Source organism: Ammospiza caudacuta, chromosome 18 (genome assembly GCF_027887145.1).
Source record: "Ammospiza caudacuta isolate bAmmCau1 chromosome 18, bAmmCau1.pri, whole genome shotgun sequence".
NCBI classification, from domain to species: Eukaryota; Metazoa; Chordata; class Aves; order Passeriformes; family Passerellidae; genus Ammospiza; species Ammospiza caudacuta.
The window spans coordinates 6,396,740-6,422,813 of NC_080610.1; the positions used below are offsets into that span (position 1 = coordinate 6,396,740).

At 48.7% G+C, this 26,074-nt stretch overlaps 1 protein-coding gene across 1 annotated transcript in view; it reads right to left on the bottom strand.

Moving 5' to 3' along the window:
- The window catches only part of TBX5 (T-box transcription factor 5), a 36,208-nt gene that overhangs the window by 2,583 nt on the left and 7,551 nt on the right, over positions 1–26,074 (bottom strand). Inside the window, exons 5-7 of the mRNA XM_058816845.1 lie at positions 25,249–25,401; positions 16,472–16,563; positions 6,358–6,584 (exon numbers count right to left, since the gene is read on the bottom strand). Coding sequence (XP_058672828.1) covers positions 6,358–6,584; positions 16,472–16,563; positions 25,249–25,401 — 472 coding nt within the window. The remainder of the gene's footprint in view (positions 1–6,357; positions 6,585–16,471; positions 16,564–25,248; positions 25,402–26,074) is intronic.

Here is a 26,074-nt window from a genome sequence, read left to right on the forward strand (position 1 = left end):
ACCAGAAATCATTGGCTTGGGGTTTGACTGTTTATTTTATTTTGATTTTTTTAAATATACAACACAAACCAGTCAAACTCTGTTTTTCCATGGTGTAAAACTGCCTGACTTACAACCTGAGCTTGCTGATTTTTCCATTTAGCCCAGACATTTCACTGCCTGCCACAGCCCAGCTGGGCAGAGCCGCAGTGTCACAGAAACACTTCCAGAATCCATCACAGGTGAAGAGGAAACAACAAAGCCAACCAGGATTTCACCCCATAAGTGCCCTTTATCCTTCTGTAAGCTCTCAGGTTCACTCTACTGGTCCCTCTAGAGCCAGGTTCCCTCATGTTTTATGTGGAAAGGGATTTTAAGGTGTGTAAGGACCTTGTTCCCATCTCCAAACAGGACCTAGGCTGACCAAAGGATTCCAGGCTGCCCTAACAGCTTCTGCCTGTCCTCCTTCCCCTCTTCCCAGTGATTTTCCCATTTATGGAGCCTCAAAGTGCTAGAGAGGGAAGAGAATGGTCCCTGTGCATCCTGAGGTGGGATGGTGCAGAGCAGAGAGCCTCAGCTGGTGCTGCCTGAGGGATTTACAGCAGTTCAGGCTCTCTGGTCTTGTCCCACCTCAGAGGAGATCAGAGCCAGCACAGAGCAGCTGGAGGGCATCCCCAGGGTGTGAGGAGCAGCTTTAGGGTGGAAAGGGGACATCTGCAATGACAAAAGGGGCACAAGACCAAAGGTCTCTCATGCTGCAGTTTCAATTCATCCTCATGGGCTCTGGACACTGGACAGTGCAGCTCAAAGGACAATCCTGTCCCTGAAGATCCTCTTCCCTCCTATCAACATAACCAGGACACTGGGATATGTAACTGCTTGCTCAGGGTTTGATTCCTATGTTGGTTCCCTGACAGCAGCTCCTTGTCCTTTTCCAGGTGTCACTGAGCCCTCAGAGGAGCTGTTGGCTATCCTGGGAGATATCCTGACCATGTCCCCCTGTTGCTGCTATTCTTGGAAGCCAAGGGTGGTGATCAGCTCTAGGGAGCAGCCCCTCAGTGCTGCACAAACCTCAGAAAGGAGGAGGTGCTGCCAAGCAGGGGGAGCTGCCAGAGCCAGGGAGAAGCTGCTCTGAAGTGAATCCAAGGAAAACGGAACCTGAAGAATGGGCTGGAAACTGGCTCCCTCACAAGGAATTTGATGATCTATCTAATGAAGGAGCTCGAGCGAGAGCATGAGCGCTTCCAAGATTTCCGGTATTTACTACTTCCAGCTGGGCTGTAAATACCACGCAAATGGCTTTTTAAATGGAATTTTCCCAGTTCCGAGATTCGGGCCACGTAGAATGAAACACAAACATGGAAAGCCTCTGGACTTCAGGGTGTGCTAAGCCTCCCTCTACCCCTCTGGTGTAAATCAGGAGAGCTCCTTCCCCACAGATGACACTCATCTCCCCAGGGTGGAAGACAATGAAGAATGGGACATGACTCCTTTGGATTTCAGAGCTCACCCGCACTTCCAGGGCGTTACAGGAGGTTCATCCTGACTTTGTGAGGGACACACAATGGGTGATTATCACTAACTCTGTTGTTTTATCCAGTCTGGATTCCAGCATGGATCTGGCACCAGCCTGAAGAGCCAATACCAGGCTGCAAGAATGACAAAGGTTGTCCAAGAAGAAAAGGACAAGGCAGATCCAATCAAAGTGAACATCTCTAAAGGGAAAATAAGTCCTAAATCCGAGGACATGGAACCCAAGACATGCCAGCCATTCCAGCTGTATCTCACCGTTTGTGATATGGCTGTGTTGTGTTGAACACAACAGGGCTGTGGGACAGGGACAATCCAGTCCCCAAAAGCTGTAATCTTTTCCACAGGCAGCAAGCTGCCAGCACTCCCTACAGAGGCACAGCAGGCACCTCTGACAGGAGAGGGGGATCAGAGGATGGGTCAGGCTGGAAGGGACCACAGTGGCTTATCTGGTCCAACCTCCCTGCTCCAGCAGGGTCATCCCAGAGCACATGGCACAGGATTGTGTCCAGAAAATTCTGGAATATCTCCAGAGAGGAGACTTCACACCCTCCTGGGGCATCCTGGCTGGAAAGATGTCCTTTCTCATGTTCAGGTAGAACATCCCAAGCATCAGTTCCTGCCTGTTGTCTGCTGCTGGACACCATGGAGCAGAGCCTGGTCCATCCCTTGGCACCTCCCTGCAGACATTGATGGGGGTCTCCTCTTAGCCAAGACTGGCCCAGCTCCCTCAGGCTTTCCTCATTAGGGATATCAAACTACAGTGCCACAAGAGTGTGGCTGCTGAGCAAGAGTTGGGTGCACCCCAGCTCCCTGAACATCTCCCCATGCAGGGAGTCCCTTCCTCACCCTCAGTGTCCCACGGGCACCCTGCCCTGGGCTCCACTGCATCTCTCCATCTGCAGCCTTGGCCAGCTCATCACATCTCCAAACATCAGCAGGGTGAGCAGTGTGTCCTCCAAGGAGACATCCCATGCCTGAGTTTTGTCCTACAGATTCCTTGAGGGAAAAAACAGAGCTGGGTGGGATGTGGGAGAAGTTGGTTCAGTCAACAAAGAGGTCTGTGCACACTGACCGTGCCTGTTCCTGAGGAGAAGGTGGAAAGACATTGCTGTACCAGCAGTGACCTCATCAGAGCAGGAAGGAGATGAAAAACAAATCCTTCCCCAGGGTGATGTCCAAGTTAGGGGGCTGAAGGACACGGTCCTCACCGGTTGGAGCCAGTGGATTCTGCCACGTCCCTCTTCTCCCTCAGAGTGCCAACTTGACAACTTTTATAACCTCCCCAGGGAGAGGCTGTTCCAGTTGCCTCCTGTTCAGCATCACAAGCATCCCAGAAATCTGCCAAGTGGTTGGGATTGTGTAAGGCTGGGAGGGAGCAGAGGTTTAGAGGGATGACTATTTAGTCCACAAGATATCTGAGAGAGAGGATAATACAAGAGAAAACAAGGCCCAGTATCCTAACTGGGATGTGGGGCTAAATGAAAGACACAAGGCAAGCTGCCTGCTGGTGAGGCCTTTTGGGCTTCTCCAAGCACAACAATGGGAGAGGGAGAGGTGGAGAACAACCAGAAAAAAGACAAAGCTCCAACTGCTCTTTGTGTCAGCCTAAAAATCCACATCAAGAGCTGCAGCCACTCCTTGATGAGATACAGGGTTGGAGATAGTCCATCCTCCCAAGACCAGTGGCTTTGTCACATGCCATCAGCAATCCCAGAGTGGGGCTGGGATACAAGGCAGGATGATCCTTGCCATTCCCCATTCCTGGAACAGCAACCCCACTGCAGTGCACCGGGGTCATTCCCAATGCTGTGACCCTGCCCTCCCACCTGCACACCAGGAATCACCAGATTAGGAGCTCTGGGATGTGTCCTTCCTTCCTTCCTCAGCCAGGAGAGCATCACCTCCCTGAAGCAGGGGAGCCTTCAGAGATAACACCCCCTGGCAACCCTGCTGCTCTCCCCTAATGCAATTCCATATCAGATCTCCACAGTGAATCCATCTTGCCTTGACAGTTAAGAACAACACTGCCAGCCACAGAGACTTATCCTTGCCTTAGGTCACCAGGAAAGCAGAAGTTGAACAAGGTTCCTTTGAGTTGGGTGAACACAGACCTGTCCCTGAGTAAGCCTACCCCAAGGCTTGGCTCTGATTGAAGAGGAGGCAGAGAAAGTTCAGGAGATGTCAAAGCTGGAAGGAGACTGGCTTGGAATTCACCCCAGAAGATGCAGACAGCAGCTGGTCTCAAAGCCAGCTGAAGTGCCCTCTGCCCCTGAGAGCACTTATCCGTAACCACAGCCTTGGGAAAGGAAATAATCCGCTTGAGATAAATCCTAAACTGCCTCAGGAGGAGTCAGTGCTTGGGGAGTGGATAGTCCAACACAATCAATAAGATTTCCAGTCCAGAAAATGGACACAGGGGCAGTAGGAGCAGACAAACTTTTGCTTTTGAGTTTTCTGAGGTGGTGAGTCTTGATAATTGTTAAGCACAAACATAGGAAAGCAGGAGAACCATGAAGAAAAACTCAGAAATGAGAGGCTGGAACAGCAAAAAAAAAAAAAAGAGGAATATCATACATAGGATTATGTTCCCATGTCCAACAAAGATCCTTGCTGGTGCTGGAAGGAAGCTCCACACTCAGTGACATGAAACCTTGGATCACGCTCGAATTGCTCATCTCTAGTGAATTTTTTTTTCCTTTTAATTAATTTCACTTCGCAAAGAGCTGCTTGGCAGCCCAGGCTGTCTCTCTGGTTCCCATTAACTTTGTGTTTCTTTCCTCTAAGCCCTGGTGGCTGTTTTCCATTTACCAAAGGCACGGGGAGGGGAGAGGAGAAGGCTCAGTGAGGAGAGTGGAGGCTCAGGCTGCTGGGACACCCAGCCTCGAGGAAGAAGCCTCTGGTGTTGGGCAGGACGTTGCTCCTCTTTGATTAAAGCCTTTGGCGGCTCTGATAAAAGGCCCTTAACTGCTTGTGCCACTCAGGGCATGGCAGAGATAAGGAGGGGAGACGAGGCCTCCCTGGGCCTGTCCCCGCGCTGGGCCGCACAGGCCAAGAGGGCCGGGGAGCTTTATTCCAGGGCAGATAGCTGTGCCTTTTGTGACAATAAGAGGAAGTGAGATAATTGGGGGATTGAGGGAAACCACCCATGGAGACAGCACTTAGCGGGAATCCCAAAACTGGAAGGAAACCTCTGCTGGTTCCTTATCACGTTCCGACGTGGAGGCGAATGATGAATTGCCCCATGGGGCAGGGACACGCAGCAGCCAGGGATTGTCCCGAGGGATGGTTGTCATTTGGGCCAGCTTGTTTTGGTTAGTTTTGGAAAAGGGGGAAGAGCAGAGGTGAGAGCTCAGCTCCCAGGATGGAGGAGCTGAGAAAGGGCTCCCAGGAGCTGCAGCTCCCAGCGCTGAGGAGGGATTGCAAGGATCACCTTCCAGCACCAGCAGTGGGACTTTGCAGCAGCCCAGCACCTCACCCCACAGCAGTGCAGGGGTTAAACAGGCCACACATCCCCCCTCTGACCTGGGGGACACTTTGGGCATGTCCTTATTCCCTGCCTTACAGCCAGCATGCCCATTTCCAATCCCTGCTCTGGCACATTCTATGTGAGCACAGGCACCTGGAGGGGACAGCAAATGCCACCTGCTTTCCAATGTTTACCTCAGGAAAACATTCTGATTTCTCAGGGATTTTTTTTTTTTTTACTTTGCATACCTGTACACAACCCACGTGCTGTTACAATATCTGGGGGATTCACCAAGGACATGGGAGAGATTTCCACTGCCCTCCTGCCTCCTCTGCCAGCACTTCCCAGCCCTCCCTACCTTAGACTGTGTGTCTGCACATCCCAGTGCTCCAGGGGTTATGTTGCTAAAAATAATGACATGTGTCTGACTGATAGGGTTGTGCAGGGAAGTGGGAAGGGCTCTGCTGTGGGGAGAAATTCCTGCTGCCCTGGTGCTTGCTGCCTTCTGGTAGCTTCTCCATAGAGGAAATCCCAAGAAGAGCAACAGGGTTGGCAGAAACCAGCTCCTGCCCACCCCTTGTTTCATCCAGCCCTGGAAATCCCCTATTTGTTTCCAAGTAAAACTGATCTAAAGCTTTTCCTATCTCAAGTGGTGCTGCATTGAAGCATTCCCACTGCTCTGGGAGAGGAGGGCAGAGACCACAGACCCTTCATGCCTGCCCAGAACAATCCCAGCACTATCAGGGGGCTCTTCACGGCAGAACAAGCTGAGCAGTCACTGGAAAGCCCTCACAGTTTGATCCCTAAAGTTCCTAAAGGACCATGGATATCATGGGTTTCAATCCCAGGCACCCTTCATCAGCCTGAGCATTTCTGCAGACAGAAAACTGTCTCCCAACTGAGAGACAGCCCTGAGTTGAAAACTGGCCAAAATACAAACTGTCAAGGTATCTCCACTTGGAGATTAAGCCTGTCTGAGGGGCTGCAGATAAGTCATCTTTATCTCCAGCACCAGCTATCTTTCCAAATGTGGATTCATGGTGGGTGAAAGGCACTGCCAGCCCTCCAAACAGCTCATTCCCAACCCAGCAGAAATGGGATTTTAGAGTTTCCCAGCCCACAACCCTCATGCCTTGCTCATCCTCCAGCATCATTTGTTGCATGCTATTTTTGCCCAAAAATCAACCATTGGAGGAGGGAGACAAAGGAAAGTATTTTCTCACTGAATATCTAAAATACTCTCTTTCTTTCATTTTGATGTTTTTCTACCCACAAAGGCAGTTATCCTTGGAGCTGTCCAAGGGGAAACATCAGGAAACAATGCTGACAGTCATGTTGGGAGGGGGAAAACACAAAGCAGAGAGCAGGCAAGCTCTGACCTTTTCTCTTGGTGCAGTGGTAGATCTGGCCATGCTCCTGGGAGATGGGGTAGGGGTTGGCAGGAGGCAGCAGGTCCTGGGAGGTGCTGGACACCCCGTTCTCACACTGGTACTGGGAGCCCAGGTTGGAGGAGGCAGAAAGGACCCTGGTCTCACCGCTGAAGGGGCTGTGGTTTGAGGACACTTTTTGTCTCACTGTGCTCCTGGGAACAACCGGGTACTCTTTACTGCAAGCAAAGAAACAGAAGAGAAACAAGTCAGCAAAGCAATCAATTAATCCTCTGATCTATTTATTAATAAATAAAGGCAGCACATTAGTGTCATGGAGTTTGTTTTGGCTTTCAGGGAAATGCATATATCCCTCCCTGGAGGCTGCAGCCCCGTCACACTTTATCCATGCAGAACTTGTTATTCCCCTTCCTTTCAGTCCCCTTAAATTCATGCCTTTTCAACCACCACTATTTTATACACACACATAAAATATATAAATTCAGTTTCAGCAAAATAAACATGGTTTCTATTTACATATTGTAGCATTTATAAGCTACATACTGTTTGTAATGTATTCGCAATATGCACATGCATGTAAATAAAACCAGCATTTCTGCCAAGATTACTTGGAAATTAATTAAATATTTTGGTCTACTTTTTTTCCCCTTATAGTAGTTGTCCCCATTCCTTTTGCCTGGAGTCTGTCAGCCTGCTTGCCCTGGGTGGGGATCCCTGCACCACAGACCAAGCTCAGAAAAGAGAAATAAATAAATCACTGAGATTTGATGCACACCAGAGCCTCAGCAGAGTCAAGATGAGAGGGAAAGCCTGAATTGTTCTCTTGCCCCCAGATCTGGTTTGAAGTCAGGATTCTTTGCCAACACAGGTTGGAAATTCCCTCTCCTAAAGACCCTCTGGTGTTTTTTGGAGATGTTCCTTCAAACACATTGGCAATGTGACAACCCCAAAGATGATTACTGCTCTGCAGGGAGAGCTGAAGCTGAACAGGGGGTCTCAGACACTTCAGGTGAGGTAAAAGTCTCCTCCTGAACCCAAAGGCTTGCTAAAATGCATAAAGATCAGGTAGTACAGCACCCCAAAGCGTCACCAGGCTCAGAGCAGCCACAAAGTGCTGATTCCAACACAAGTTTTCTCCTCTGAGTCTGTAACCATTGGACCAAGCTGGCTTTGAGGTACCCCCCTCACTTGTCCAAAATCATTGTGCTGGAGCAAGGACAGCTCCTTAAATGCCATCCACAGGCTCACCTGGCACTTCCATGCAGAGGAAGAGCCCTGAACCTGCAGTGACACCCCTCAGGGAGGATCTATCACCGTAGAACTCACAACTTATTTACAAAATTTAACAATAGCAATCATATAAACCTAGGCCAGCAGGGAGCTTTCATCCAAACCACTGCTGTGCTGGCTGCCAGAAACATCAGCAACTGAGCTGGAATGGAAGGGAAATTCACCCAGGAGCTCAAACCCAAAGAAATGTGGCTCTGGTTGGGCCATTAAAGCTTTCCCAAGCCCAGGAACTGGGGGCTTGCCAAGGACAGCCTGCTCCAAAGGTGGGGTTTCATCTCCTGGAAGCAGCATTTGCTCAGAACTAAAATCCAGGCTGTGCACAAGGAACAAAGACAGATGGACTGGGAGGAAGCAGAGATTTATCCCTTGGATAGTCAGGGCAGCAGTGAATGCCAGGGTTTGTGGTGGCATTCAGAGGACCTGCCTGTGGACACACAGCATTTAACTCCACCAGGAGATTTAGCTGGAGCACAGCTTTGGTGGCTTCTGGGGAAGGTCAAGACCTGTGGCCACCAAATTTCAGGGATGACCCTCAGATCTTCTGGGTTCTAAGGGATCTCCCAGCCCTCCCTGGTGATAGTTTTGAGTTGCCTGTTCCACCTTCACACCGTGATCCTCAATGAAAATTGTACCAACAGAACACCCCTAAGCCGCATCCCCACCTTGTTTCCCTTCCAAGGAGAGCACCTGCAAGGAGGTGACTCCTGGACATGCCCTTGGCTCTCCTTCCTGAGGAGAGGCTGCATGGATTGGCTGGGTTCATCTCTCTTAGCCTCACACAACCAACATCCAATTCCCAAAAAATGACAGAGCTTTGGTTTGTTTCCCAGTAGGAACCTAAGAGCTCCAGTGGAGGAGAAAGGGACATCTCATGGCATGATACTAGGCCATGTGACACTTAGGAACATCTTTCACTGATAGCTTTGGCCAAAGTGGGTAAATCTGGATGCAATCCTAGAGGTGTTTTCCTCAGTGATTCCATGACCCTTTTCAAAGGTCTCTGTGGAATGTGATCTCCATGGGGGTTTCTGACCATAAATTCTCAGTGGGACCCCATAAAGATCACGCACTCACTGTGCCAAGCCCCACACAAACACTGGCGAGCCATCCCCACCCCAGATACTTCTCACCCAAACCAATGGAGAACTGAGAGCAGGAAAAAATGAACAACCTGATTAGGGCTTTCATTTCTTGATCAAAAACTATTTCCTTAGAATCATGAAGGTCAGAAGAGACCTCCAAGGTCGAGTCCAACCTCTGATCAACACATTGCCAACTAAACCAGAGCACTGGGTGCCACATCCAGTCATTCCTTGGGCACCTCCGGGGATGGAGACTCCACCACCTCCATGGGCATCCCATTCCAAGGCCTGACCACCCTTCCAGTGAAGGAATTCCTCCTGGTGGCCAAGAGGAAGCTCAGCTCCTTTCAGGCCAAGCAGGAGCTGTTTGTCTGCACCAGCAATACTTGAACCCCAAGTGCCGGAGCACAGAGGTGTTGGGTTCCAGATTCCTTCCAGAATTTCCCAGGGAACAGGAGGATCTCCATGGCCAGAAGAGAGGACTGTGGTGTTCTGGGGGATACAGCAGGAGCTGGGAGTCACTCAGGAGATAGAACAGGTTGGAGTCACCAAGTTTGCAAACAGCAATTCCCGGGAGGTATCGCAATAACTTCTCTCCAGACTGAAATATTTCCATTTCAGTCAAAACATGTTGGGTGCTATTTTTGCCAAAAAATCAGCTACTGGAGGAGAAGGGAAGTGTTTTCTCACTAAATATCCAAATAGTCTCACAAATATCCAAAATATTCTCTTTCTTTTCAATTCACAAAGTCTGCTATCTCTATAATTCTACATATCCTTCCTTACAGGAGCTGAGCTGAAATAAATCCTTAGTATCTTCTAAAGCAGCAATCATCTCAAAATATTTAATATTTCTATTTTTTCCTGAGCCCACTCAGCATGTAGAGTGCACACCTATAATTTTTAAAGACTGAAGGGCAAACTGAAATGCATCAATTTTTTTTTCCTTAAAGTCACTATTCCTAAAGTAGTGATTATCATCCTGAGCTATAGTTTAATGGAATGAAAGGTTTCTGTCATATCCAGAAATTGTGCTGTCCAAAAAAACCCTGTAGTGAAGTAAGAAGAGGGGAAAAATGTATTAAATCTTGACTTAAGCAATGTAGGAAATTGTTCACATAGCAAGGATGAGGTTGTTGATGCTTCTGGGCCAAAATATTAGTTTTACATGGGCTGTTAATAGGCTATTTTCATTTTTGCATTAAAAATTGCAAAACTAAAAGAATTTTTTTTAATTGATTGGGAAAAGAATTTCCAAGGAAAAAAACCCATCCCTGGTCTATTTAAAGTCTGTTGGAGGCTAATAATTAATATTTAGTTACTATATTAAAATAGCAGAAGAGGACAGGAAGAAGCAGAAAAAGTGCTGTGTAATATTTTGGTTTTTGTTAAAACTTGGGAAAAGAAATCATGGATGATGTCCAAGCGTATAGGTACTGAAGTGTATTGGTAAATAGGCTTTGACATCATCCATGATTTCTTTTCCCAAGTTTTAACAAAAATCAAAGTATTTTTGATCAAAATCAAAGTCTGGGCTCTGTTTTGCCTCCTACCTGGCCAGAGGTTCCCCAAATCCACAGGGCTGGACAGCAGCTCTGCAGAACTTCCCAGCAGCACCCACATTCCACTTCAAATTCCTCAGAGAACTCCCACCCCACAGATCAGGCCTGACAAGTGAATCCCTCCTGAAATCCCAAATCTCAAATTCCACCTCTGCCAGGTGCAATTAGAAACTCACTCTCATTTTCTCTCATGACAATTTCCCCTTTCCCTGGCCAAGTGATGCTCTCACCACGACAGACTCAAGAGTTCTGTAAAATCACTCCTGCCACAAACTCAAGGCCAGCAAAGAATTCAAAGGAGCAAATACAAGATGATTTTGCAATATCAGAACCAGAAAACTTGTTGGCCACTACAAATTACTAACAACAGACCTGCACAGAGCAACATCCAGTTCACTTTCTTGCTTATTACTACACTCTAAAAGAATAATAATTTTCCATATATTTTCATGTACAGACCTGAAGTTTCCTGATGTACCAGCTAAGGCATAGCAAATGAAGCTGCCAGACAAAAACCTTGTTAAAAACCTCTTCAAAAGTCCACAGTTTAGAATCAGGAAGCTCCTGCATTGAAGTATCCAACCCCTCCTGGCCCTAAACAAGTTATTCTAGAAAATGGTCCTGATATTTCTGCAACAAAACATTGGATACCTCAAGGCTTTCCAGAGCTGCTGTAGCTCATGGCAACAAGGCTTCAAAAGACTTATTAAATATCAGATCCCAAGGATCTGTTGGAGGTCAAGGTGAACCATGACATGGGAAAGGATTTCCTTTCCATGTTTTTACAGCAGCCTTGGAAATCCCTGAACTGTCTACATCTTGTTCACAATATCAAATTTTAGTCCAAAACCTGACCCAAGGATGAACACAGGGATTCTTCTCCATTCTTTCCAAATTTCCAGGAGATTTCCTCCTTGGGCAGTCCCAACAAAAGGACAAATATTTGTCACCCCATCAGTGCTGTCCCCTCTACCCAGCACAGAATCAACCCCCAATTCCAGATGTGCAAACACAACTCAATGGCTTTGGGTTTATAGCTCCCAGGCCACCAATTTGTTGTCCTTCCTGCTGAGGCTCAAGAGGAGGGAAGGAGTGGAAGTCAGCCATAACAGACAAAAGGAAGAAGTGGGGAAAAGTGTCTGGAATAAACAGATCATCTCCCAGGGATAAAAATCAAAACCCAAACCCAGTTGTTAGTGTACATTCATTTCAGCTGATTTTCAGAATATTGAAATAAAATTGAACCAGTCTCAAGAGGCTGTCTGGAAGGTGATAAGCTAGAGCAGGAAAGGAAATGGTAGGAGAGGAATTAGTGAGGACTTCCTGCAGTCTCAGCCTCTGATTAAACATGACCCCTTTTTGTCATGTTTAACAGAGAGTAACACCTGGGTGTGCAGCAGCACAAACCAAAATATCCACTGAGGAACATGGGAATCTATTCAGTGCCCCATTCTCCTCTAACACAGCAGATGTCCTGACCTTCCTGCCAGGACCTGAGGGGCTCCAAGATCCCTGGGTTGGGTTGGGATGGGAATCTCAGGCAGCTGAACAAGGCCCAGTGCCGGTGCTGTGCTGGGGCAACCCCAGGATCAGTCCAGGCTGGGGATGAAATGATGGAGCAGCCCTGGGGAGAAGGGATTGGGAATGCTGGTGGGGGAGAGCTGGACACACCCCAGCACCCAAAAAACCTCCCATGTCCTGGGTTGCCTCCCCAGCATCATGGACAGCAGGGCAAGGGAGGGCTCTGCTCCTGTGCCCAGCTCAGGTGAGACCCCACCTGCAGAGCTGCCCCAGCCCTGGGCCCAGCACGGGGAGGACCTGGAGCTGCTGGAGCAAATCCAGGAGGCACCAGGGTGGTCAGAGGGATGGAGCAGCTCTGCTGGGAGAGCTGAGATTGGAAATTGTCTCTGCAAAAGAGAAGGTTCCAGGGTGACCTACAAGAGAGCTGGAGAGAGACTGTTTACAAGGGCCTGGAGTGACAGGAAAAGGGGAAATGGCTTCACAATGAGAAAATAGGTTTAGATGGGATATTTGAAAAAAATCCACCCCTCTGAGGGTGGTGAGGCCCTGGCACAGGGTGCCCAGAGAAGCTGTGGGTGCACCTGAAAGTGTCCAAGGCCAGGCTGGACAGGGCTTGGAGCCACATGGGATGGTGAAGGTGTCCCTGCCATGGCAGGGGTGGGATGAGATGGTCTTTAAGGTCCCTCCAATCCAAATCATTCCATGGTGATCCTGTGGCCTGTTAGCAACTCCTCTGAGCAGTGCAGCCCAAAGCCATCTCTGCAACCAACCCAAGAACCAGCAGTGGAAAGAACCAGGTGGAGACCAAGAGCTCTCATTAGCAGAAATAAAAAGATACATTTCTCCATAAAAGATGCTGGAGTAAGAGGAACACAAGAGGAGCTGGAGAATGGACGTGGGCCAGAGGCAGCCCCTCATCCCTTCATGCTGGGCTGAGCTGCTGCTGATCAAACCCTGCTGCTCAGATCCCCAGAGGAAGATCAGTGGCAGAAACTGCAGCTACCCTGTGTTTCTTGAGTGGCTTTCTCACTTCAAAAAAGCTGTGAATAAGTGGGGTCTGCCCAGCTTCCCTTTGGATTTCATCTGAATTCTGTTAAATTCTGCAGAACACATTTCAACCAGGATCAGGAATATTTCCTGGGGGATGTGTGCTGGAGGAAATCTTCCCCTCCCCAGCAGATGTTATAATGCCAAATCTCACACTGACAGAGGGTGACCCCTGGGAGATTTCAGTGACAGAACCTGGGAAATGGAAGTGGATTAAAGATGCAGTGAGAGGACACAAGAAGAATGAGGTGGTTTCCAGCAGACCAAAACTGGTATGCTTGACTCAGCCTGATGCCCACCAGTCCAACAGGATGTTGGAATGCCAGGGAACAGCAGAGCTCATCCATTTCTTCTGCTGGCACCCCAAAATGCACTGTCATCTCTGTCACACTGGCTCTGACTCATGGAGCTGATTTTGTGTCCTCAGTGCCTGGCCCTGTTTCTGCTCTCAATGACACATGGGAATCTCTGGAATAATTCCTTTGGAGCCAAGAAGATTGTTGTGGATCAATGCCAGAGGCAGCAAACTGGCTCGTGATCCCTGACAGAGAAAACACAGCCATGACATCAGACTGTGCTGTCACTCTTCCCTGTCCTGTGCAGCATTCTGGATTTTTTTGTCACTTTTCAAGGGCTCAGAGTACCCATCCAAGGAGCCAAGAGCCACCATTTCATGGCATCATCACCCCCCTCAAAAGCCTTCCCAACAGAAGCTTCAAGGGTTGAACTGCATTAATTTACAAAATTAATTAAATTACAAAATAACCAGACTACCAGAAGCTCCTCAGCCCCCATAAGAACCACTACAGACAATGGGAGCTGCAGATGAGCAGCAAGAATTGGCTACAGGGTTGACCAGAATTGCTCCCTCACAGTGCTCCAGACCCACACATGCAGTAAAACTCACATCCCTCTATGCATTTTCCTTCCTTTGAAATGTTTTGGGTTTTTTCCCCTAATCAAGAAAATAAAAAACTCAACTTCATGCTCAGAAAATTGAAAGCTTTGAAGAACCTCCTCTTCCCAGAGGGTCCAATCTACCAAAGAGGCTGCTGAAGGCACCTCTTGTGCTCCAGGAAAGAAAGGCAGCGGGAGGAAAATGAACATTCACTGGAATTTGGATCTCTCTGGAGCTTGTGGCTCCTCTTTTTTAGTGAAATCCTCTCCTGAAAGTATTCACACCACTCCTGAATGAAGTTCTACCTGGACAGACTTATCATCATCTTTCTGGGAAATAAGAGGAAAAAACCAACATGGGAGGCCCTGGAAAGGAAAAAGCCAGGGAGAGGGATGGACTCAAAGCCATGGTGAATGAATGTCAGGTCAGCAGTTTCTGGTACAAAAGGCTCTGAACTGTTAAAAAATGTGGGGGTTTTCCAGATACTTTTTCATAATGAAGGAATAGCACTAAAAATGCATCCCACCATATTCTCCAAGGGCATAAATGGACATCATTCCCTAAAACCAGGATAGACTGGTCCATCATTGGGAAACAACATCATAAACATACATTTATATATTAAAATATATAAAATATAAATTTAATTACATTTTAATATATATTTATATGTTAAATCTATATAAATCCACAAAAGGCAGGGCATAGTTCTGCAACATTCTCAATCCTGAATGGTTCTTTATCTCATAGACACAACCTATTTTTTATAGCTACAATTTATTTATATATATAACTAATTTTATGTATTTTCATATATAATTTTGAATATATTCATATATCTACATAAAAAACCCACAAAGGTGGGCACATATTTGCAACCTTGAATGGGTCTTTATTTTACTATAATCATCTTATCCTGCCCTCCCTTAAAAAAAATGCCACCTTTGTAAAGGCACACAGCCATTCCTCTGCTAAGTTATTAAAATGAACATCAGAAATTATCCAGTAAAGGCAAGGATTTTAACCCTTCCAGCTCTGAGTGGGTGTATTTATATATTCCAAGGGTTTCTGTTCCCTGCATCAGCGACCGCAGCCCCTGCATAAAAATGCCAATCAATTTTTAGCACGGGCTCAGTGTGGCTTGATGCCATGCTCTTCACATGGCACTGAGCCCTTCCTAAGAGTCCTCCCTGTTCCACCTCCTCCCTCCTGCTCCAAAAAGAAAAAAAAAAAACCTTGAATCCAAACCTTCAAATCTTTCCAGTGGCTGTAATGAAAGGGTGGTTTGGCAGCAAAAAGAATATTGGCAGGGGGGAGAACACATCATCACTCAAGTTGCAGTAGAAGCTGGGAGACTGGCACGGGGTGGGGGGAGCTATTTCAAGGGGTAGTGCCACCATAAATAAATAAATATTGACAGATCCTGCCAGGATCTGTTGGAAAGGGCAGGCAGGGAACACAGGGCACATTCAGGAGCCCACAGAGATTATTTGGATGGAGCAGATTAAGTGCTGCCTATACCTTTTTTATACATCTATCTTGGCTTTTCTGGGGCTGAGTCTGAACATGTTTGTACACAGGAGGACATTTGCCCAGTTTGGGTGGGTTCCAGGTGTGTTTGCAGGATTGCAGGAATTATTTGGTGCCTGACAGCACAATTTTCCTGGCTATGGAGAGCCACACTCACATCATCAACTACAACAAGTAGAAGTGACCACCTACAGCTGGCTCCTGGGTGGGCAGTGGGAAAAACCCTCCCATCACAAGGTCCCAAAGCAGGTCCCTCCAGCAGGAGCCAGAGGATAAAGGATCTGAGTGGCTCCTCCCCTCCTGGAAAATGCTCTGTTGAGAATCTCCATCTGTCTTAGCTAGGATCGTGGGTATGGCACCATTCCTGCAAAACATTTGCACCAGGAAGCAGCTTGACACATGGAGAAAGTTCCAAGTGAAGGGAAAAGCGCAAAGTTAATTACCAGCAGGGCCTGACATTTAGAAAAGGACATTAAACAGGATTTTCAAACAAGATTTAGGCTTGCTTTTCAGCTTAAGTACTTGCAGCCAAACCCAAGATTCTGAAAGGCCTCCTCAGCCACCTGGCCCTGGAGATCCCAACATTTTCTAACCTTCCCTTCTTCAACCTGAAACCACCACACCTCTGCTGCTGCTCTGCACATCCAGAATTGAACAGGCAAACACTCCCCTCCTGCCAAAGCCCCTCCAAAGCCAGCAACAACAGAGCACAGGACTCTCCAGCACCACCTCCAGAGGCAGCTGGAGCAGGCTTAAAAACCCTACTCCCAAAACAAGGCTGGGAGTTTTGTCTTTAAAGCACTGTCACCTGGGAGAAAGGAACACTGGTGGCCAGAGCTTCTCCAAGTTTTTAATGGGTCTAAGTCCACGTGCAGCCTCAGAGAGGAGAGTTTAGTACAAAACTAAAGGGTGTTCTGGATGGGGACAAGTCTGAAAGAAATGCAAGGTCCCCGTGGCCAAGACAGCATCCCACAAGTGAGCTCCTGCCTCTGCCACCCAGCAATTACGGTGGGAGCAGAAGGTCCAGGATTTTGGCCCCATGTCCTGGGAATATTTCAACAACCTGACGTAGAGCACCCATGCAGATGCCAAGGCACCATGTCCTGGCTCAGGGACATGCCAAGCAAGGCCCAGGTGGCTCTGGTGAGGGTCCCCATGAGGGTGGCACACGTTACCTCTGCATCCTGGACATTCTGTGGAGCTCCATGTCATCGCTGCCACGGAAGCCTTTGGCGAAGGGGTTGTTCTCAATCTTCAGCTGGGTGATCTGAAAGGGAGGAAACGCAGCAGGGTCATGGCCAGGGACAGAGGGGACAGAGGTTATTAAACCCAGGTGGAATGGGATGGAAAATACAGCTTGCAGGAACTCCAGTCATCCCTCAGCTCAGGCACTGATCACTCCAGATGGGCCTTTCCCTGGAATGCTCCACAGCAAAAATATCTCCTGTCAACAGCCTCTCGCTTCTCCCAGCCTTGTCCCATAACTAACATGTGAGACTGCTCACACACATTTTTCTCTGGAGAAAATCTGCTTTCTGAGAGTTTCATTTTGTTGTTGGGACAGAAGGGGCTTCACTGCTCCAAGGACCAGGGATGGAAGTTAGGTCTGAACAAATCCCAACAAGTATTTTCTCATCAATGCACAGACAAGACCAAAACCTCCCCTCTCAGACCCCCACACCCTCTCTCCCAGCCCAGGGAATCTCACCCTTTGGGTGTTTCAGACCAGCTGAATGTGCTCCAGATGCTCTGCATCTGCCATCCTGCCCCACAGCTGACAGCAATTCATGGACTCATTACCTAAATTACTTTGAGGGCAACTTCACCTGCGACCATGAAACCCTGGAGGATCTTTTGTCTCCCCATCACTTCCAGTTTGCTCACTAAGTGAGAGTCTAAATTTTAGCCAGATTAGTCCCTTCAAACTCAACTTTGGCCCTCTTAAAACATCTAAATTTAACATTTAAAGCAGCTTCTCGACAGACCATGCCCTTACCCAAGGACTGTGCTGCTCCAAGAGGTTCAATCCCTCCTGCACTACTTTTCCTGAGGGTTTTGGTGAGCAGGGCTCGTCATTTAAGCCAATATTCATTGTGGACCAGCAACACCCTCAGCTGCCCTGTGGATTTTGTAAAAACTCCCTCTGCCATGCCAAATCTCATGCAAATGCTTTGGTGCCTTGGCAGAAGAGGGCTGAGCCTGGACCAGGTGTGATATTGCTGCAAAGCCCCAAAATTAGGGCAGAAGAGGGGAAATTTCCTTTTTTCCCCCTCTTTTCTCCATCCCTGCCTGGCAGTCTGAGCTCTCAGCAAGGAATCAGGAGAGACCCTTGCCCAGGAAGAAAGACAACCTCATTTTGCACTGGAGGAGCTTCATGCTCTGACCATGTTTTATGGAAACCCCATCCTTCCTTCCCATTGAGAGCTGGCCAAGGGGAAGGAAAGGGCTCAGGATCAAGGCAGGGAGAACAGAGAGAGGTTCATGCTCACAGAGTCAAGCACAAACAACCAGGCCCACCTCCCTGCCAAAATCCAGAGAGGAAAATCTGGCTCGCCCAGTGTCAATAGCAAACCTCGCCAGGTGTATGCACAACCAGATTATTTTGCTCTTTTCTTGTCTTTTTGCATATTTTTTTCCAAGAGCCACTTGTTTATTTGCCATTTTTTGCCTCATTCAGCCCCAAACTTCTCCCAGAGCCCCCCACCACACTTACACTTATCTCCCCAGGCATTCCCATTAAATCAGGACCATACTTCAGCACATAAACAAGCCCTGGGCACTTTTGGCACTTTTTTTTTTTTTGTCCCTCATTTCAGATTTCAAAGAGAAGGGTAAACAAACAATCTTTTGGGGTCAATTTGCCAGTTGAGCCATTCTCTAGCAATAAAACAGAGGTGTATTTTGTAATTAAAAGCCCTGAATTATTACACAACCAGCTGTGTATTTTGCAAAGCAGCTGCCTATCGGTTTGAAGGTGGTGACTCTTCTAAAATGAATAATAGGCATTATTCAACATTTTGAATGTTCTTGAAGCCCTGTAAATGTAGGAGTTGTCCTGCCTTGCCGACCCCAATGGCAATATTTCCTCACATAAGTGAAGTCCTTCAGTGAGTGAGGATTTACAGGATTGGCACCCGCACACAAAGGCACAAAGGGCCGGATTCATCCCAACCTGACCGAAGGCATTTTAACCAAGGCGCCTGCACTGGGAGCCTCAGCTCCCTGCTGGAATCAAGGGAGGGACATGGGGACTGCCAGAGGGCTCTGGGGTGGGTGGCAGTGCCTTCACAGGTCCCCAGTGCACTCTGGTCACTGCAGGAGGAGCCAGCAGTGCTCCAGCCCCTCATTTAAACCCCTCAGTTGAATGCCCCATTTGATTCTTCAAGGTTTTAATGACCCACAAAATAGCAGCGAAAATATCAAAATGGAACCTCAATATTGCAAATCTGGTGATTTAAAAATCCCCTAACCCACACCAGGAACACACTTACAAGCAAAGGTGTTGATGCTGGTGGCCAAAAGCCCCAAGAGAATCACTGCCAACTTCAGCCTCCTTAAAATTAAGGATCTGCTGGATTGAAGGCATCTAAAAACCAGGGACTAAAGATTTAGAATTCAGTCTCAGACCTTTGGTGTCATTCAGATGGATTGGAGCTCCCAGAACAAAGTTTCCCTAGGTGACAACTCATGGCATCCACCACCACAAAGCCAGGAGAGCCCAAGCCAGATTTAACAAAACTGTACACAACAAACTAGAAAACAGAGAAAAAGTTGGTGAATCCCCGCTTGAGCAAACAACCTGTGGAAGATATTTCATTTGGCCACTCTTTTACCTGACTTCCAAACTATTCCAGAAGTGGAAAAGCAAACTCAGGGGTGGAAATAACCTTCTTCTGGATCAGCTTTGCCACAGCAAAACTGAGTTTAATTGACTATAACTCACGGGGTGGGGGGGCAGGGGGGGAGAAAAGCTGTCAGAAAGTCAAATGACAATTACCTCATGAAAAATAAAACAAAATACAACGTCCTGAGAGGTCATTAAGACAGAGTGCCCAGGGCTGAATTGTACAGCACAGGTTCAATAAAACTGAAGGGCTTTGTTTGGGTATTTGTTACTGACAGCAAAGTTTCCCTGGTTCTGAAGCTGCCACAGACCCTTGCAGAGAGCAGAGCTTTGCAGGGTGAAGCCTCCCAGATTTCCACTTTCCAGGGCTTGTCTGACCTATGGGCTCATCCTCACTTTAATGGGAAGTGACAGTTCCCAGTGGAATTGGGAATCCCAAAGGAATCCCTGGGCTGCTCCCCTGCACTCCTTTCTCTGGGCTAATTGGCCACAAAGCTCTTCTGCTGAGACCTTCCCACCAGCATCCTCAGCTCCAGCATGGCAAAATTTAGCTTTGCACGGAGTTAGGTCTCTCTGCTTTACTTCTTTTTCCTTTTCCACAGGCATGTATTTATATGGGATTTGTGCCTAAGGGCTCATGAATATGGCCAAAATCAAAACTACCATTTTGTATTACTTTTTATCAAAAACTTGCCATGATGAGATTTTTCTCAATTGTTTCTCAGTTTAGAAGTTGTAACAAAGTTAGAACTTTGTTAGGGGTGATGTGCTCCACACCAGATGCTCTGGACTCAATTTTATTTACATATTTTGCTATTAACTTCTTTTTTTTTAAGCACTTAAGCTAAGGGAAGACACTTCACCCTGATCTTTTTGGGCTCTTCTGAAACTAAGAAAGGTTGGGCATTTTGGAAAAAGAATGCTCTGCAAGGAATATGGATCCTGAATTTCGGAGTTCTCACTCAGGTCTACTTGGAGAACTTAAAACTGATTGGAGGGGGGAAAAAAATCCCCATTTAGTGATGAAGAGGTGCAGGTGCTTACCCTTGAGAGGTGCAGAGCACTCATGGAGCTCCCCTCTCCATGGGATCCAGTTCTCCCTGGCCTGCAGGTGGCCATGGTCCTGCTCAGGGTGGCACAGAGGGACCTGGAGCTGGCAGTGCTGGCAGCCACAGGAGCTGCAGAGCACAGAGATTTCTCTGCCAGGCTCTCACATGGCCCAGGTGGGAACCAAGGAGAGAAACAGATGGAGCCAAGGTGGCTGCTGAGCCCAGGGACACCTGGGCCAGGCAGAGGAGCTGGATGGGGAGCTGGGACTCAGCCCCAGGAGAAGGGAGGGGGGAGTTGCTGGCAGAGGGGAGAAGATGCTGAACCCAAAGCAGTGAAGAAAATGGGAGGGACTGGGAGGCTGCTGGGAGGTGCTGGGGTGAGACAGAGGAGCTCACTGAGGAGCCTGCTGCCTGAACTGGGATACAAGGACAGGAACAGAGACCTGGCACAGAGTTCTGCAGGAAGGAGAGGAGTCTGCAGGCAGGATGGATGCCAGATCCAGAGGGAGTCTTGGCCAAGCTTGAAGAGAGGGGCTACTTTGAGGACCAAAAGAGTCCAGGGGCTCAGGGCTGGCTGAGCACCCCATCCCAGGGCTGGCAGGGAGCATGGACAAGACTGGGGACAGAAGGGGACAAGGCTGGGGACAAAAGGAGACAAGACTGGGACAGAAGGAGACAAGACTGGTTCACCCAGAGTTGTGAAGGACATGAGACCCCTGGAAGGAAGCACTGTCCCACCAAGGCCTGGAACAGCAGTAAGGATCATGAAGAGCCCCACAGAGGGTCAGGGAGAGCAGCAGCTCCCTGCCATCCTCAGGTGCCCCAGGGCTGCACAGAAGCCACCAGGGCTGGTGATGAAGAGGAGCTCCTTGGTGTCACCTTGCTTAGCCCCAGGGAGCTCTGTCTCTCCCAGCACTTGGGGGACCCCTCTTTGGAGAGGAGTCTGCCCTGGGTAAGGAGAGGAGCTGTCCCCTCTTGCCAGCCAGATGGAGAAGCACAGGGACAGTGACCCCAGGCAGGGCAGGGAGAGCCTGGGGGCTGCACGGGGGAGCCCCATGAGATGCCAGCCTGGCCACCACACTGGTGGCCTCTGCAGAAGGGGTGGAGGTGGCACCTGCAACCTGAGAGAGGGAAAATGGAGCTCTCAGGAGGAAACATGCACACCCAAGGACCTGCTCACCTCCAGCCCTCAAGGACAGTGACAAGAAGCCACATGCTCAGAGGGGACACCAGCTCTCCAGAACCCCAGAGCGGGGCACCAGCTGACTCACCAGCATGATTTTAGCACTGGGTCTTTTTCTTTCCTCCCTTCTCCTTTTTCCTCCCCTTTTTAAGGGAAGGATGAACCTCTGTATTCAGAAATCCCACCAGATACCTGGCAGTGAATCCAGTCTTTGGCCATGCCCTGCCCTGCTCCTCCCAGCATTTCTGGGGGCCTGGAACATCCCACCCAGGGCTAACATTTCCTTAAAAGAATTTTGGCTACCAAGAATGTTAAATAACTTAGGGTGGGGAAAAAAAAATCAGCATAAAACCGGATATCCTGAGGGGGGGAACCAATATAAAGCCCAAGCCCAGCTAAGGGGGAAAGTAGGTTGTAAAAATTAATGAGAATAATTGTTGTGAATTCTTGCTTTTGAAAGAACCCTCGTGAGGGGAGAACCTTAATTATTTCTGTCTATTAGGTTCATTTCCTGGTCCTAAGCAGAGAGCTCATACCTAATAAATATGAGCCAGTAACACAATGATTTAAGCTACAGCAAAATGGTGCTTAACTGCAGGGAAAGTTAATATTTGGGAATCAACCTGATTGCAAGCAGCCATTGTGTAAATGGCAAGGAAATGAAATGTGCATGTGACCTTTTTTAACACCTCAGTATTTCTGGGGTGTTTTCAAGGGTAGCAGAGAGGGGGGAGGTGACCAATGGAGCTGCTGACAACCACCCTGAAAACTTCACCAAAACTCTCTTCATAGCTTAAGCCTCTTTTTGGGGAGTAGGGCTGAGGAGAGGGAGATCCCAGGGTGCTTAAATATCTTTGCAGGCTGTCTAAAATATCAGGGGAAATAAGCACAAGCCCTACATTGGGATTGCAGCTGTGTTCTTGAAATAAATTGACCTATCTGGAAGCAGGCAGGTATTTCTATAAGCTGTGTAAGCATGGACTCACATGCATTTTGGGGTGAGTCACACAATTCATTCTGTAATAGAATTCAGCTCTAACAGAGCTCTTGAAACCTAAACCCCATGGAGGGATGAATGTGTGTGTGTAAAATACATGGGTGTTTAAAATATGTCAGAGCCTGGGTGGGATGGATGGGAAAGATTGCATGAGGGATGAGCTACAGGTGAGAGAGAAAAGTGGGAAAAAAATCAGCAAGAGCTGGAGATGCCCCACACGTTGGGGACTGCCATCCTTTATGGCAGGAGGAATGCAGCCTGTGTTACAAGAGCAAAATCTGGTTTTCCAAGCAACCTCTCAGCTGTGAAAGCTGAGCTCAGGTTTCAGCTGGGGGAAGAAACCCCAATTCACCCACCTCAGCTGGGAGATGTTTCTCCTTGGCATTTGCATCACCCCCAATATCATTCCCTGTCTGCACTGGGGTGAGCTCCAGCTTTTATTCCCTTCCCTGCAGGGAGATGCCATTTAGGGAAGATCATCCCCTGGTTTATTTTTATGGCTCTATCTTTCCCAATTGGGATTTTATCTTGGGGCTCCAGCCCCTCTTCCCCTGTTCACCCCCCGATTCCATGCAGCACAGGGAGGAATGTGTGTGTCAGGGGGCAGAGGGATGTCAGAGCCTGTAAAACGTGTCAGGGGTGTGTAAAATGTGTCCTGGTGTGTCTGTGGGGATTCCTGCCTGTGTCAGATACACAGATGCCATTTCTTATCAAACAGATGTTGCTGATTTACAATCAAATATTCCTGCTCCTCCTAGTATGGCAGTTTTCCCAAACTACTGTACTTACATGTTCCTGCTTTGCTTTAGTTTTATTTGCATGATCATTTCTTTTCCTATAAACCAGCCCCGTTTTTCTTCAAAGGAGAGGAGCTCCATTCACGTCTGTTTTCTGCTCGGGAAATGCCTTTAAAGCAGGCAGTGTGTCCTGTTTTATTAACTCCCACTTCTATTAATATTATATTCTTTCTGCAAATCCATCAAGCAGAAGTTAAACTTGATTTTATAGCATCCACAGTGGAGTTATAATTTAAGGCATAATTTGGCAAAGACTCAATTTGGATTGGGTTTGCTTGTCCCAGCCGTGCCAGCAGCTCTTATTTTAAAGGGCAGGGAAGTATTTTCCTTTCTCCCTGGTTATGGTGGAACACACTTTCTTCTCCAGCCCAGCTTGCTGGTCAGCTGATGAATGGAGGAAATGCAATCATTTCACACAGCTTTAGGAACCTGCATTTCCAGGAAAGCATCCAGGATTTCTTTGGGGTGCTAAATGACTTTTCTCTGTTTGAGAAACAATTATTCTATGGGGTACAAAAGAGCCATTCTACCTGCCTGTAATACAAGTTTGTAGTAAATGCTTTTCATGTGATTGGGAGAGGAATTTGCTGTTTTGCTGAGAGAAATTGAGTTTTCATGGGGCTGTGGCAAGGGACAGTTGGTGAAAGATTCATCTGTGGAGAACCACCCTGCCTTCACTCAGCCTTCTTCCTCCTCCTCCTCCCTGCTGGGTGGGGAAGCAGCGGGCTCCTCACAGAGGGGCAGCGACAGCACCAAGAAAACCCTTATTCCACCCAAGCCAGCACAAGACGAACCCATCCCGTTATTCTCGTGCTTTGTTTGCTGATCCCGGGGCTGAGCCTCCCTTTCCTGGCCGGGCCTCCCGGCTGCCGAGCCCGCAGCCCCCGTGGGCAGCCGGGTTATCAGCGCCCGGCTCCCTCCTCCAGATTAGGAGCCTTTGACCCACGGCGAGGGGGGAAGATAAACCAAACTTCCTCGGTTGGATGTCTCCGTGTGAGCAAAGCATCCTGGTGAGCTCATTCCCCCCTCCCCGGCTCGCCCCGAGCCTGGCTTTGGATGCTTTGCGCGGCCAGGAATAACAGAGGGGATGGGATGGGATGGGAGAGGGGAAAGAGGAAGGGAGGAGGAAAATGGGAGAGGGAGAGGAAAGGACAAGGAGAGGAGAGGGAAAAAAAGGGGACAAGGAAAGAAAGGGAAAGAAACAAGAAAGGAAAGGAAAAGGAGGAAAGGCATGGGGGGCAGAAGAAGGAGACAAGGAGAGGAAAGAAAGGGGAAGAGAAAGGAGGAAGGAAAGGAAAAGGAGAAAGGACAAGGGGAGAAAGAGAGGAAAAAGAAGGAAAGGAAAAGGAGAAAAGACAAGGGGACAAGGAGAGGAAAAAGAAGGGGACAAGGAGAGAAAGGGAAAGAAGAAGGAAGGAAAGGAAAAGGAGAAAGGACAAGGGGACAAGGAGAGGAAAAAGAAGGGGACAAGGAGAGGAAAAAGAAGGAAAGGAAAAGGAGAAAAGACAAGGAGAAAAGGAGAGGAAAAAGGAGGACAGGAAAAGGAGAAAGGACAAGGAGACAAGGAGAGGAAAGAAAGGGGAAGAGAAAGAAAGAAAGAAGGAAAGGAAAAGGACAGGGAGGAGAGAGTAGGAAAAGAAAGGACAAGGGGACAAGGAGAAGAAAAGGAAGGGGGAAAGGAAGTGGAGAAGGGGAAAGGAGAGGGAAAAGAAGGGGATAAGGAGAGGAAAAAGAAGGACAGGAAAAGGAGAAAGGACAAGGAGACAAGGAGAGGAAAGAAAGGGGAAAAGAAAGAAAGAAGGAAAGGAAAAGGACAGGGAGGAGAGAGTAGGAAAAGAAAGGACAAGGGGACAAGGAGAAGAAAAGGAAGGGGGAAAGGAAGTGGAGAAGGGGAAAGGAGAGGGGAAAGGAGGGGGAAAGGAGAGGAAAGGAAAGAAAAAAGAGAAGGAAGGAAGAAAAGAAAAAGGAGAATGAAAAAGAAGGGGTGAAAGAAGAAGCAGGGAGGGAAGAGGGGCTGAGTGTCTCGGGAAGAGGGAAGAGCGGGATGCGGTTTGCGGGGCGGGGGCCGGCCCAGCCCCTCACCTTGTGGTTTTGGTAGGAGGTGACGGCGATGAAGGCGGTCTCCGGGAAGACGTGGGTGCAGAAGGCGGTGTTCTTGGAGCCGAAGCCGTTGTTCTCGTCCGCTTTCACGATGTGGAGCCGGGGCTGGTACTTGTGCATGGAGTTCAGGATGATCTGGGCAGGGGGAGAAGGAGAGGACATCCCGTGGGAATGGAGGGGGCACAGCACGGCGCAGGGCAGGAGGAGAAGGACACACACCAACAGGAACCCACAGCCCCTTCCCCAGAATGTTTGCTCTTTTCAGGAGCCCCTTCCCCAAAATGTTGGCCCTTTTCAGGAGCCCCTTCGAAGGGCAGATGGAGGTGCTGGGTAGGGGCACGGATCTCCCCAGAAACTCGGGAGATTTTCTCGAGGAGAAAATTCGCGAGTAATAAATGGTAGGCACGCCCGGGAGCCCAGTAGGGCCGGGAGGTGCTGTCAAAGGTGCTTCCTCACCTGCTGCCCCCACACAAACCCCTGAGGGACCAAAGCTGCTCCCCCAACACGCACTGGGGGCAATGCGGGCATCTCAGCACCCCCATCCCATCTCAGGGAGGGTAAAGAGCGCAGAAAGGGCGAAGGAGGAGAGCTGGGGGGATTTGGGGATTTAGGGCCATCTCTCCCGCACAGGACGGTGGCGGGGCCGGGAGGGGCTGCGGGGAGTTCCAGATAAAGAGCGGGCCCTGCTCGGTACCGGGTTAATCCCGGGGGAGGATGGGGGCCGGCGGGGGGCCGCTCGGGCCCGATAATGACTGCCGGACCCTGGCGACAGCGAGACGCAGCGCGTCCCGCCGCCGCCTCCCCCGTC